This window comes from Corvus kubaryi, unplaced genomic scaffold (genome assembly GCF_017639235.1).
Source record: "Corvus kubaryi isolate FWS band 111438036 unplaced genomic scaffold, C.kubaryi_AGA036_p1.0 37391, whole genome shotgun sequence".
Lineage (NCBI taxonomy): Eukaryota > Metazoa > Chordata > Aves > Passeriformes > Corvidae > Corvus > Corvus kubaryi.
Window position 1 is genome coordinate 7,791,407 of NW_024581130.1, and position 13,850 is coordinate 7,805,256.

At 36.9% G+C, this 13,850-nt stretch overlaps 1 protein-coding gene across 7 annotated transcripts in view; it reads left to right on the plus strand.

Annotated features, from left to right (window-relative positions):
* DCAF6 (DDB1 and CUL4 associated factor 6) overlaps positions 1-13,850 on the plus strand; it is a 77,728-nt gene that overhangs the window by 12,138 nt on the left and 51,740 nt on the right. For all 7 annotated transcript variants that reach the window (XM_042037941.1, XM_042037943.1, XM_042037942.1 and 4 more), the window contains exons 2-4: positions 3,899-3,960; positions 10,247-10,339; positions 12,842-13,027. In XM_042037941.1, coding sequence (XP_041893875.1) covers positions 3,899-3,960; positions 10,247-10,339; positions 12,842-13,027 — 341 coding nt within the window. The remainder of the gene's footprint in view (positions 1-3,898; positions 3,961-10,246; positions 10,340-12,841; positions 13,028-13,850) is intronic.

A 13,850-nucleotide genomic window follows, 5' to 3' on the forward strand; every position in this document is an offset into this window, starting at 1 on the left:
TCACCTGCTTTCCCATATTTAAATTCATATTATGAACGACTCAAGGTGGGGCTTCGTTCATACACAGAATGGTCCCTTACTCTCCAGCTTAATATAAACTAAAAAAATTACTGATCACTGTACTGAGAGTTTCACTGTACCTTGAGGCTTCAGTTGTGCATAATGTTTGGTGAAAATAGGTGGATGGCTAAAAACTGAAGATATTATTGATCATTTTACTGAGAGTGGTACTGAACCTTGAGGCTTCACTTGCTGCATATCTAGTGAAAATGGGTGGGTGGAGCATTAGCTTTCCAAATTTCAGCTATGTAAACACTTCACAGGGAGGTCATCACAGCCATTTGAAATTTAACAGGGCATTTTTTGTTTTGCTTTATCGTATTCTTGTTGATAAACTCACCTTAGCAGTTTTGAAACAAAGCCCATGTGTGTTCCACTGTCTATTGAGATAATCTTGGTGGTGATAGCTTGATCACTTGATCCATGTCCTAGGGCTTATTTGAATACAGGATATGATATATTGAAGCACCCTCACAGAATTAAATTACTGCATTTCTAGGGATACTACATAGTTAAGGGGAAAAAATAAGTAGTTTCTGGCTTGAGAGCCTGTGCACAGTATTGGAGGGTGAAAAATCTGAACATGACAGAGGTGTTGTTGCTGGTGTAAGAAAAAAGTACTTCTGAGGTTTTGTTAAAAGTTTGGGTTTCATCCTTCATCATAGCTGAAAGGGGAGCCTGGAGGCTGCCTTTGTGGGAAGGTGGAGAGAAGGATTGAGAGCATTCTTGGCACCTGTGAGAGCAGAGTCCTTGACGTGGAGAATCTGTTAGGAAATCTATCAATAAGAACTGAGATGCACCTGAAAAGTAAAAAACAAAACAAGAAGGGTTGTTTTTAATTTTTTTTAATGTAATAAAAGTGGATCAGTGACAAAAATATTCAAGTGACAAATATCAGAAGCCTCTACTACTGCTGCTGAGCATTTTTATCAAACCAAGTGAACCTGTGGGAGTCATTGCTGAAGTACAAGGAACACAGATTCACTGACTTTGCTCAGCTTTTAACAGCAAAAGCAGAGGCAGCATCTTCTTCAAATCATTTTATTCAAGGAGTTCAGTTTTTTATTTTAGAGTAAAAACACCACTTAGGATCTGGTGGTTCTAGTTTTGAATGATCAGATAAACTACAAACAATCCATTCAGTTGTCTTACTGTTTTTAGTACTTAATCAAATAAGAGAGTGTTTGGAGGCAAAACATTTTAACTGTTTTCTCCCTTGCCCCCTTTTTCCTTTAGGAATATAGAAACTATTAAAGGGTTGTAATTTTGTTTGTATTTAATCCCTTCCTCAAATATTTAGATAAATAGTGATTGAAGGATAAATAACTAAACACATATATAAGAAATCACATATGCAATCCTAACAATTTAAAAAAATGTTTTAAATGGCCAAATGTTGAGTATTTGAGACACCTTATGTCTGCATCTCAAGTTTACTGAAACTTGTATGGATACCGTGTTCTTATTAAGACCAAAATCCTAATCTAACAGCAGCAACCAGTTGTTCATTGCAACTGAAGATGTGATTAGAACACACTAATTGTTTTTTATGTGCTGGTATAAGTGATTTGGATTAAAACTAGAGCATATAGGAAGGGCAAAAATCTGTTCCTCTGTTTTTAAAAATTAGTTTAAGTCATCTTTGGTGTGTGTGTGTACAGAGGATTCTCAGCAAGAACCTGCCTGTTGCTCTGCAGACATCACCTCATTCCAGATACGTTTTATGCACCTGGTGCAATGTCCAACAATCATCCACTGCTGTCAGATTTTTCTGTTCTTCAGTGGAGGTGTGATGGGTCTGGGAAACACTGTATTCTTGTGTTGGCCTGTGGAGTATACAGTTCTTAATGAAGTTACCCCATTGGAGGTCCTGTATTACTGCTCTGTATTTTGCATTACAGTAGCACCCTTGGAGCAGATTAAGTTTGTGTTATGCAAAGTGATACACAAGTATGCAGCAGGTGATATTTCCCACCTGAGCATTCACGTTTACTTACAAGTGATTGAAGAAATCAAATTAACCTGACAGTAGGAATCTTGATTGAAAACACAGAAGTCATTTGATTTGAAAAAATAATAGTATTTCACTAAAAGGTACAATAAACCAACCTTTAAGAACCTATGGCCAAAGTCTGTTCCTGGAGGGGGGAAAAGTGGGTAAGGAAGAGTGCTAAAGAAAGGCCAGTGAGCTAGGTAGATGTGTGTTCCCAGCTGAAGAGTACATACATTCTTACGAGTAGAGCATGGTGCATAAGATTTCATTATTTTAGTCTTTCTCTAATCATGGTTGTTCCTGGTTAACAGAAATTGTAGCACCTGAGATGTCACAACTTCAATGTTTATAAAATGGGGCAGGAGAGAAGTCTGGCTTTTATCTTTTTAAAGCTGCCTCAGGCGTGCTTTAAGTGCAAGCACTTTATAACCATTTCACCCACTAAGTACCTCCTCTTGAAAAAGAAAAAATATTTTGCCAAAGTATGATCATCTTCTAATGTGGTTCTTAAGCTGTGTTATAAGCAATTTTGAATTTTGATCCAGCAAAACGGAGGTATCAAACCCAGACCTTTGGATGGAGGGAAAGCTCTATGAACATTGGATGGGGGTGCAGGTGTAGCTGCGGGAGTTGGTGCTGCTGGAAGGGTGTCCTGGCCTTTGAGGATGGAGTGTGGCAGGGATGCTCAGTGCCTGCTTCCAGCCAGGTGGTTGTGAGGGACCAGGTGTGTGGATATCAGATGTTCTTTTTCAGGGCTGGAGACTATATGGGAGAAATAAAAAGCATTCAGAGGAAGCAAGTGGAGAGAGGAGAAACTACTTTTCCAAATTTGTGCTACACTGCCAGAGGCATCACCGGGCTCTGACATGGTTCTGCCTTGAGCTGAACCAAAGCAAGTTCAGAAATGTAGGATTTTTCAGATGTGGGTTCTTTTCCTGATTCTAGGTTTTTTAGGTTAATTTTGAGTGAATTTCATAGTTATATGTTTGGAAACAGTGTAACCTAGCATAGGTCTACAGTCTGATGCTCTTACGTGGAATTTTGTTCTGAGACATGTATAAACACAGAATTAAAAAAGGTGTAATGATCCTTGAATGTAAGAGTTTTTGGGATTGAAGTAAAAAATATTAGGTTTATCAGGTTGGTTTTTTTTTTCTGAAAGTGCATTCTGGGGAATATTAAATTCAGTATAAACTGTTTTCATAAAAACAGGACACTTGAAATGAAAGTTGGAGCCATGTGTTTAAACATTTAGTTCAGGAAAAGACCAGATTTTTGTCAATATACTGTAATTTTCCCTCTTCATATCTTTAGTACTGTAATGTTTTTGAGTGCCGTGGTAAATCAGTTGGTAGATAGCGTATAGTACATAAAAGTTCCTGGGGCCTTGTCTTAATATGCATTTACAGATTTCATCTTTATCCTTCATGTCTTCCTTTCACACCATTTTTGTGAAATGGAATGTTACTGGTCTTAAATGTCGCTTTTCCAAATGCAAGGGTTGTACTTTTTGAACCGTGTTATACTTGCTCCCTCTCAGCTAAGTGAACCAAATAACCACAGGGTTAATTTCTGTTTTCTAGCTATTAGTTTCACAGGAAACATCAGCTTGCAAACCTTTGAGATGTTCATTTTGCCATTTCTGCATTATGAAAGGTGGTAGAAGAACCAGAAAATGTCATGCTTGTCTTAGGATTTGTAAAAGGAGAACCGTATGAATTGTTTTAAGATTCAAATTTATATTCTGGTTCTTTACTCTTTAGGTTTTTACCTGTGAATGGTCACTAGCAGGCTCTTAACTACTTCAGTTTTTAAGAATTATGTAATTGGTATTTTTCTTCACAGGGAGAAGAGAATTTATCCAAAGATTAAAACTTGAAGCAACCTTGAATGTGCATGATGGATGTGTAAGTCACTTGTTGCTTTTTTGTTTGTTAAAAACTGTTAAATTGTGATTTCGTTGCCGTGGTAATAGTCCCTTAACTTAAAAAAGGCAAATATATTTGTCTTTTAAAGCTGAGCAGGACCATTCTGTTTGTAGAGACCTACATCTGAATTCTCTAGCTATTTGTTTCTTCTCGAATATCTGACACTTTACCTTTGAAGCAAAACAAAATCCCATTCCTGTACATTAATGCTGTGTCTACTGCTGAATGAATTAATCTCTCCTGCCAGTTAAACACATTCTTACCTTTTCAGTTAGGACTAATCTTAAACCTTGAAATGAAGTTTGTTTGTTTGTTTGTGTTATACTGTGTTGACTTAAATCACTCAAAACATGAATAAAGTTTTCTTTTCCAGTTCTGAAAAGCAAATCATCAAGTGCTACATGTTGACTTAAAGAGACAATGAAAACAAAAATAAGCCTTCCTGAAAGGCAATAGCAGAACTTGAAATATTGCTTATTTAAATACTAATTTTTGAAAGTGGTCCAAATATTTTAAGATATATCCTTTTAAATAAAAAGTTTTAGCTAAACTGGGTTCAGGACAAAGAGGATGCCATGTTACCTTTGAGGAAGAGAGCAGAAATTCATGGTTGTTAAAGTCTTCGTTGTACAAAATACCTGAAAAATGAAAGTATTCTATAAGAAAATGAAACTGTAAGTGCAGCTTTCATACTTTACCATGACTATTTCTAAAGCTGTTCAAATGGAAGGATTATTTTAGCTTGACTTTTAATTAAGGAGTGTTATAGTTGTTAACGAACACAGTAGTAGTTTTAAGGAACGAGTGTTGTTAACATTCAGCCTTCTTGAGATCAGAAGTTTGATTTTGATGTGCCTATGTTTTTGTGAGCCTGGAAAGTCTAGGAAAGGCAAGGATTAGAATTGCTGTACATAAAATGTGAGCTACTTTTCCTGTACTGGCTACCATTATGAGTTTATGTTCTGGTACAGATGGTGTTGGTGTAATGGAACAAATATATGGATTTCTCTTTTTTTTTTTCAAGAAATGTTACAACAATGATGATGTAAGGTCTCTTCCAACCCAAACAGTTCTATGATACTATGTGTATTTATTAATTTTATATTCAAGATTGTAACAGTGGTGTTTTACTTTAGAATTTCTTCTCTAGTAATTTTTCATCTCCTCAAATACTTAAGATGAAATTTTTCAAGTTTCTTTTCCTGAAGTTGATTGGGGTTTTTTCTTTATTTTTTCTTTATTTCTTCGTAAGAATAGTACTTTTTTTCTTATTAAAACAGAAGACAGGAAAACAGTATTTGTTCACTACTTGTTAAAAATTAAGTGACTGATCTCTATTTCAATTATCTGCCTCTGTCTCATGTAATAGAAATTGCAGATTTGGTGTTGGCTGTTGGTATTGCTTGGCACTACCAGAGGGATATGTATTTGAAAACTAATCCCAATTTGATTGTGTTAGCTTTTAAAGTATGCTTTAACATATGGCATGATTGTTTTTGTGGGTGGAAAATGCTTTAACGGTAAACTTAAGAGCATTATTTGCAGGTGTTTAAAATACTACAGTATTGAAATACTACAGTTTGAAAAAATGTCTTTAGAAGTTAAATTTGCTCAGAACTGTACACCTTTAAGGAATGGGCTGTTGGGAGTTCTTACCTCATTTATTGTGTGGTCTTTTGCAAGGAATAATCTTTTATGGCTAACAATCACTCAGTATAATTTCTTACTATTTGCTTTAAAAAAAAAGTGAAATAGAAGTCAATGAAATTAAAATGCTTATACTGATTGAACTGCTTATTACCATCAATAGTAATTAGGCTCTTTTTTTTCTCTTTTCTTCTTCCCACAACTCCTGACTCAGCATGCATTTCAAATATGGGGAATGAATGCCTTATTGTCCTATTAAAGGGTGTTTCTGGGTTTGGATTTTGGGTGGTTGGGGTTTTTTTTATGAGAGTTGGATGGCAGGGGTTTGGGGTTTTCTTAGGTTGCTGTTTGGTTGATTGGTGTTTTTAAGAAGTTTTGCATTGCTCTGTTGAATAAGTTGTGACTTATATTTTCTGTATAAAGCGTGCTGTGTAATTGGACACGGTGGACAACTTACTTAAGGCAAGAAATTTTTTTACTAATTGAGGGTAAAAGTAAAGTCCAAGTTCCTATCTGTTACACAAAAGAGAGATCCTGTGGGAGATACAGCTGTGTGTATAATCATACCCAGGCAGGATATCTGTGAAGAAGGGAATATTCTATGAATTATTTCACATATCCATGCTCTAGTAACAGTAATATTGCCATAGCACCTTTTTTTGTTTAAAAATGAGTATTTTCACCTTTTGTTTCTTTGAAACAGTCCCGTTTTCCCCTTGGTTTGAAGACGCAGTTTCTAGCAGTAGTGTGTGAAGTAATTGAATTGGTTCTACAGAGTTGTTGATGTCTGCTTGTAGCCTTATCATCCTTCCAGGGCAGGATCTGCCCCTTTCAACAAGGTTCACATGGTCAAATTCAGTAAGATCATTTGTATGCCAGAACTTGCCATTTTCTGTGTTAGCTCTAAAGGGAGCTTAAGAAGATGAGGAAATGTACAGAGTTAGGTGAGCTGTTCTGTATGAAGAGATTAAATCCAAAGGAGAAATGTTGAAAGAGAAGCAATCTGGACCAGCAGCGATGAAGTGTGAGAAAAGTAGAGGATAAAACAGCTCTAAACCATATTGAATTGCAGTAAAAATACAGTTTATTTTCTTCTCATTTTGGTCCTGGGAAAGCTGAGGAAGGTTGAAATGCAGGATGTAGATGGAGCACTTGACAGGAGTAAACACTATATTTTAAAATAATGAGGATTACCTGAAGGAGTAATTTCTCATTTCTATGTATAGGCATTCAGATCAATAACAAACCAGTCCTTCATAGCATTCATCTCCTTCAGGATGGCACTTGGGAACAAGTCATTTTTAGGTGTAGTCCTCAAAGCCAGGCTTAAATTGGCATAGGGCTTTTGTGTTTTGTTAGAAACACAGTTTTTACCTTGTCTTCCACACATGATGAGCGCTGCCTTTTTCATGCCCTTCCTTGCTTGGGGGGTATTGCTGTTATTCTGGACATCTACAGCCATTTTTATTCATTTTCTTCTATTGCTCGTATTCTGTTAATCTCTTCTGTTTGCAAAAGAGTTGATTCTGCTGTCACTTTGCATAGAAGCAAGGAGTTTGCTTTTTCAGGTATTAAGGACTGGCTGCACTGCCTCCTGCATTGTCTTTGAGGAAAACAGAGATATAAATTCACTATCTGACTAATTGACTTATGAATCAAAAGTGCCCGCTGCCTCCTTGCAAGGCTAGATGAGTGACAAATGAAATTAGATACAATTAATAGTGTGGAGTACTTAATAGAAAAAAGCTAATTACACACCCTTTGACTTTTCTTACCTTGTTAGTAATTGTCTATCATTTGTGTTTGATGTATCCTTTGTTTTGGCTCCAACACCTTTCCCAAGATTTCCAAACCCTCAGTGTAGGAACTGTTACATTAGGCTTTTACTTGGGTGTTGAGTGGCAGTGCTGGTAGTACAAATCTGTAGCTTTTTCAAAATAAAAACCAGTTTTCTTGCCAGTCCTCATTTTACATTATATTTTAATAGCGAGTTTGCTTCCTTGGAATGAGACAAGAACTATTTTTTTTTGCTTTTGTTGAGCATCTGCTTTTAGTGATCCATATGCAAATTTGTTGGGGTTATTCAGTGTTGGTCTAGGTTGTACCAAATACTGTGTGTGTTGACTGGAAAGTCTCTGCAAAAAACCCAAACTAAGCTTATTTGACTGAAAGACTTCGTTACTTTTTTATTTATTTATTGTCAGTAATGTTGAGAAGGTGATTGTTTACAGACTAAAAAGCCTGTTTAGTTACAGACCTCTAGTACACACTTGCTAATGTCATCTTACTTCAGGTTTTTTGAACCAACTTTGGTCTGGGTAGGGTGTATTGAAATTGCTCAACTGAGGCAATTGTTGCAATGAAATTGGAATTTGGGAGGAGAATGATTGATGTCTTGTGTAGGCTTGTGGTGCAGCAATTTCGATAATCTTGTTTCCCCTTTGCATCTTCAATGTTTTCTCTGTTTTGCTGTCCATCAGATTTTCGGTTTGTACATAAATATACACATCCACCCCCTCCATTTGTTTAATATTTGTGCTAAGTCTTATTTCTCACATCATGACTTTAAATTTTTCTGTTGCTTCCTTGTTTTTTCAGTGTTTTGTTTTTGTTTCTATTCCTGTATTTCTACATTAGCATTTTGGTTTCTTTAGGGCAACGATAATAATATTTTTCTGCCTGAGAGGAAATGTAGATGAAAATAAACATTGTTGGGTTGTGTGTTTGCCCTTGCTGTAGTACTGTGCAATGTTTGACAACATTTTAGAGTACAGCCATTGTCAGGACAGGTTATTTCAATGATAGATGGTTCTGGGGGCTAACTGAAATTGTGGTTCTCAGTGATTGACAGCCAGAGTTATAAAATCATAAGAGTAGCCATGCAAGGTCATACCAAAGCTCAGTGGAGCCCGATAACTTGGCCCTGAGAGTGGCCAGCACATATTTTTGAAGGAAGTTGAGGCAGGGCAAGCAGGCTGTATTTGATAGCTGTTCTGGAGAACACATTGCACTTTAATGGGCAGATGGAGGTGGAAGCTGCACCTTTCTTTCTGACCATTTTTCTTTGATGAATATGTATATTCTTCCACTTCTGGTATTTAGGGTGCTCCACAACAATGATTTCCAGTTTCATTAAAAAGCTGTGTGTCATCTGATGGTTTCATTTAAGGCCTTCCATTTCCTGTACTGTGAAGATCCACGGAAAATTATTTCTTTTTCCATGTCACTCATGTTTTCTTAAGCTTCTATCATATCCCTTCCCTAGAGCGGTACAAATTATTTGCTTCTTGCAATAAAAAGTTTTAGATATCTATATGTAATAGATAGCCCAGTAATTCCTTGTCACAGTTTCTCTTTCCAAGTGGGCAGTAATAGAAATGGAGAATACAGGAGTGGGATATGAGCCCAAACTGCATAGCGTGGAAGACGTGGGATTGCCATGCATGGATGTGTACCCTGCTCTTCTGTGCATTTCCTGATAAATCCTAGCAGTATCTGCTGCTGAGCACTGAGCTAATCCTGGCATAGGCATGTTTGTTTAACACCAAGATCTCTCCTCAAGTTCCTCCACCTGAGAATATCAAGGTGGTAATGTCCCTGTGATGCACCTGAAACTGCCAACTGATTTTGCAACTAACCCCAACTAAACTTGCCATTTAAACAGTAACTAGAATGGGTACATTTATTTTAAACAAAAACTATTTATGTTTGGGGGGGCTCGGAGTGAAACATTTGAATTAAAAAAAAAAAGGCATAAGAAAATAATTTAGAACAAAGTGGGTTTTTTACCAATTCTGTAGTCCACTCTGATACATCACACTAAGGCAGCTGTTCTGCCAACAGAATCTAGCCAGCAGAAAATGGTGATGGCTGCAGTTTGACACTTGAAGGTATTTTAGAGGCTTACTTGAAATGATGATGGTCTTGCATGCAGTCTTTGGTGCTTGTGCATGAGCTGGTGCTTGGAGGATACTTTTTGAGCTTCCTGGACTTTGAGTGCTTTCACAGCTTTGTTTCACTGACACATTGTTAAGCACAGTCTTGTGAAAAGGAGAATTGATAAGGAAATGTATTGTAAAGCTCTCCCAATACAATTCTGTACCTCACTGTAGGATTCTTCTTTCCCAGCGTACTCACACTTTTCAAAAGGGATCTGGGATGGATTCTGCAGTGCTTTGCCCTGAGAAGGTGTGGTCACTGAAAAGTGTGCAAAGCAGTGGATGGTCAGAATTTGGATATGGTGAAGATACAATAATGGGAGCACTGTGATGCCCTCCCATTCAAATTCAGAGAACTCTCTGTGGAGTAGATTCGGTACATTAAAGCACCTCAATGTGTAAAATTGTGGCTACTGTGGGAAGCTTAATTTACCTGATGAACTCTTGAGGAGCAGAGGGAGTAATTGAGATGCCATAGGTGAAGCAGGTGATTCCCTTATCAATTTGTTTTAAAAACACAATTTTTTTTTTTTTATGCTAGCTGCTTAGAAATTACATCATTTCAGTTGAATTTGTTAACTCCTATTTCTGTAGTGTTGGATGAGTATTGATGTTATAATATGGTGAAAATTGAATTAATGTAAGTCTAAACAAATTTCTTTTTTTTTTTATTAATGCAGGTCAATACAATTTGCTGGAATGATACAGGAGAGTATATCTTATCTGGTTCAGATGACACCAACCTGGTAATTAGTAATCCCTACAGCAGAAAGGTAGGTTTGTTTCTGGCTGCTAATTTTCAAATAGGATGCAAGTTATTATTTTTCAACTTATTAAAGATATTTTTCAATATATCAGTTTTCAGTTATTAATTATTATGTGGCAAAGATAATATGCACTTCCTAGTGTTTATAAATGGGAATAAAGCTTCACAGTGCTTTAAAACCTTAGTGTTCTAATCCTTTGTGACATTGGTATTATCCCATTTTACGGTACATGGCTAGGCACAAAGGGAACATGGTCTCACCACAGATTAGTGTCAGAACCAGCAATAGGATTCAGTAATTCTTGTGAAATCTTGTAGTCAGATAAACTATCTTCCTCTCACTTCAGTTTTAAAATATTGTATTAGCTTTTGCTGTGTGTAATGTACTGAGTTGTCTTTCTGCGTAACGTTGTTAGGGTGCCAATCTTGATTAAAATAGTTCACTCCAGTGTAAAATTACATTGCCTTGTGTGTGCCTGCAGGTGGATGGAGAATAATTTGTATTGAAATAAGGGTTACAACACAGCTGAAAGGCTCCAGTAGTGCCAGCTGGCGTCCGTCAGGTAGTGGCACTGTCCCACACTTCTCTCTTGAAGGAGCTGCTGTTAGTTTGGTAGAACAGATGCTCTCAGCTGTGCCCTCTCAGAGGCTGACAATTAAACCCTGTGGACATGCTCAAAAATTAAATGTGTAGGAGAAACAAAATGTATGGTTGGTATGGTGGAAGAGAGTTTGAGTAGAAAGCAATACTTGGCTTTCCTGAAGGGTTGTGGTGGGAAAATGGTAGTGATTTGGAGTGTTGCCTGTACCTATAGGTAAGGCCCTTTTGGTCACCTCCCCAAATAAGCCATAGCTTCCAAATTCCATCTCTTCCTTTCAATTACCAACAAAGTTCAGATCAGTATCACTAGATAGGGCTTCTCTGGCACTGGGAGTTCTGCTGGAAAAGAGGTATCCAAGACAGCTGTGAAGTAGATGATGGATATATTCCAAAGTGAGTGTTGGTGGAGAGACATGCAGAGTAAGAATTTTTCACATAAATAAAGGATGTTCAATATTATTTATTGGGCAGAGTTCATTTGAATATGCCACTGTGGGATAGTTACTTATTATCAGTTTTACATTAAAATATTGCAGTATTTTAAAAGGTGCTGCAATTTTAGCTTTATCCTTTCATGGGACAATTTCCCCCCCCTGTTGTGTACTACTCCTTTACTTAAGCCTAATGAGGAATAGGGCGGGTGTCTTGTTTTCTTTTTTTTTTTTTTTTTTTTTTTCAGTTAGCTGAGTTATTTATTTTTTGTAACAGCAGAGCAGAAGATGATTTTTAAATTATTTTTCTTCCAGTACATGCAAATGCAATTATAAAATAGCAGGTACCAGCAAGAAGACTCAATAATCAGTGTTATTCCTGAAAGGTACTAGAAATGTGATTTTTTTATGAGTGTTACAATTGTGTTAGCTTATTTTCTCTGGCTTGAGTAAGAAAATCAATACAGGAAAAGGGAGAAAATTTGTATCAGAACTGTGCTGTAATTCTGTCATCTTACCCAATACCCTTATCACCATATTTTCTGTTATGAGCTAGGTAGAGTAGCAAAAATAGACTTCAGCTATCAATATTGTGTACCTTTCAGAATATGCAGATACACTGTTAAAACTTTTTTAGTGGGAATTATTTAAAAAGTGTGAAATAGCGCTTTAAACAACTTGGTATTTTTTGTCTAATGGAAGTGGTGAAAATTCAGGTTTAAGTGCTGCAGATGGGGGAAATAAGAATATAATTTTCACTTGTTCACAGGAAAGCATGTGGAGGTTTTTTCAGTTTTGGTAGACTAATAAGTATGTGAGGAACGATAAAGGGTCACCACAAAGTCTTTAGAATCAGCTGTGATGGTGAAGTAAATCATATGTTTCTCTGCTTTACTGGAGATGAATGAGAGACTAAGTCAAGTCTTGGTTTATTGCCCTGTAATCAAGTTCTTAAGTGTTTATTTATTTTTGGCTAGTTCCAAAACATCCTTCCTTATAAACTTCAGTCCTCCTTTCCAGAGTGAATTTAAGAGTAACATCAATTTTTAAAGTCTATAAAGTCGGCTTGGATTACAGTGCCTTGTTCTTCTTGCCTTAAAATATTCCAGATCTTCTAAGTCTCTGCTCACTGACATGGTGGGTGGCTGCACCATCACCCTGACTAATGTTTTTCACTTGGAGAAACCTGATGTGATGTGTAACCAGCGTTGCAAAAACAAAAGGTGGCAGCTGCATTCCAGCCCTTGTATTTTGCCGACTACTTCGTGCAAGTGCCTGAGCAATTCTCTCTTGTAGAACCACTTTCTTCTTAAAAGAAATTTGGTGTAAAGGCAGCTTCTCTGTTCTGTTGTATTGAACTGTGGGTCCCTGGCAGCCTGTGCATAGGCTCTATTTCACAGTCTGAGTTATTTCCCCATTCTTTATCTGTTTGGAAAACATTGACCTGATGCAGCCTCCCTTTTTCTTTGTTCTTTAGGTTCTCACAACAATTCGCTCAGGACACAGGGCCAATATTTTCAGTGCAAAGTTCTTACCATGCACCAATGACAAACAGATTGTTTCTTGTTCTGGAGACGGAGTCATTTTCTACACGAATGTTGAACAGGATGCAGAGACCAACAGGCAATGCCAGTACACCTGCCACTATGGGACTACCTACGAGGTACCTCACAAAATACATCTTATTTTTGACATGGGTAAAATACATATTTTGTTGTATTGTTGCCCAAGATTTTAACCAGACTGCTGAAAACTTTTTCAGTGAGAATTACAGAACTTTTCTTCTGTCATTTTTGAGTAGGTTTTTTTCCCTCCTGAAGTAGGCTTGAAGAGAGAAATGTGCTAGATTAAATTGAGAACTTTCCAAAAAGTGGTGCTGTTAAGACCATTTTGGAAATATTAATTCACCTTCAGAATGAATGTTCTGCAGAGCAAAACAGATTTAAATTGTGCTGTGAATTTCTTCCTGACGTAGGTTGGGGGTGGGGGCAGTGGCTGTTTTGCATTTTTATTTTTATTCTTCTCCCCCTGCCTCTCCCCCCTTCTCTGAACTTTTCAGCAGTTTCATGCCTTTTTCACAATTCAAATCCTTCTAAGAAATGCTTATTTCAGCATGTGTGAACAACTTAATCTGAAAAATGTGTTTACAGTTGTAGATAATTTTTCTATTGTGTATTCTGGTTAACTCTTTAGGTGTAAATTTAGCAACAGTGTTTTCAGTCCTCCCTTGGAAGTTTTGTTCATACAAATTAGGCAAGTGAGGAAGCAAAGTGTTACTAAAGTCAGGAAGCTAATAAGATTTATTGTTCTAGCTGCTTCTTTTAAATGGCAGCAAAAGCTGCTGCTTGCAAAACTTACTGTGCTTAAAATAGAAAAAATACTGCAATTTTTTTCTTAGGTTGTAAATATTCCTGTTTCTTTCACTGTTTTGTTGGGGTTTTTTGACACCAACACAGTACGCACACAGGAAAAAAAGCCCCAAATCC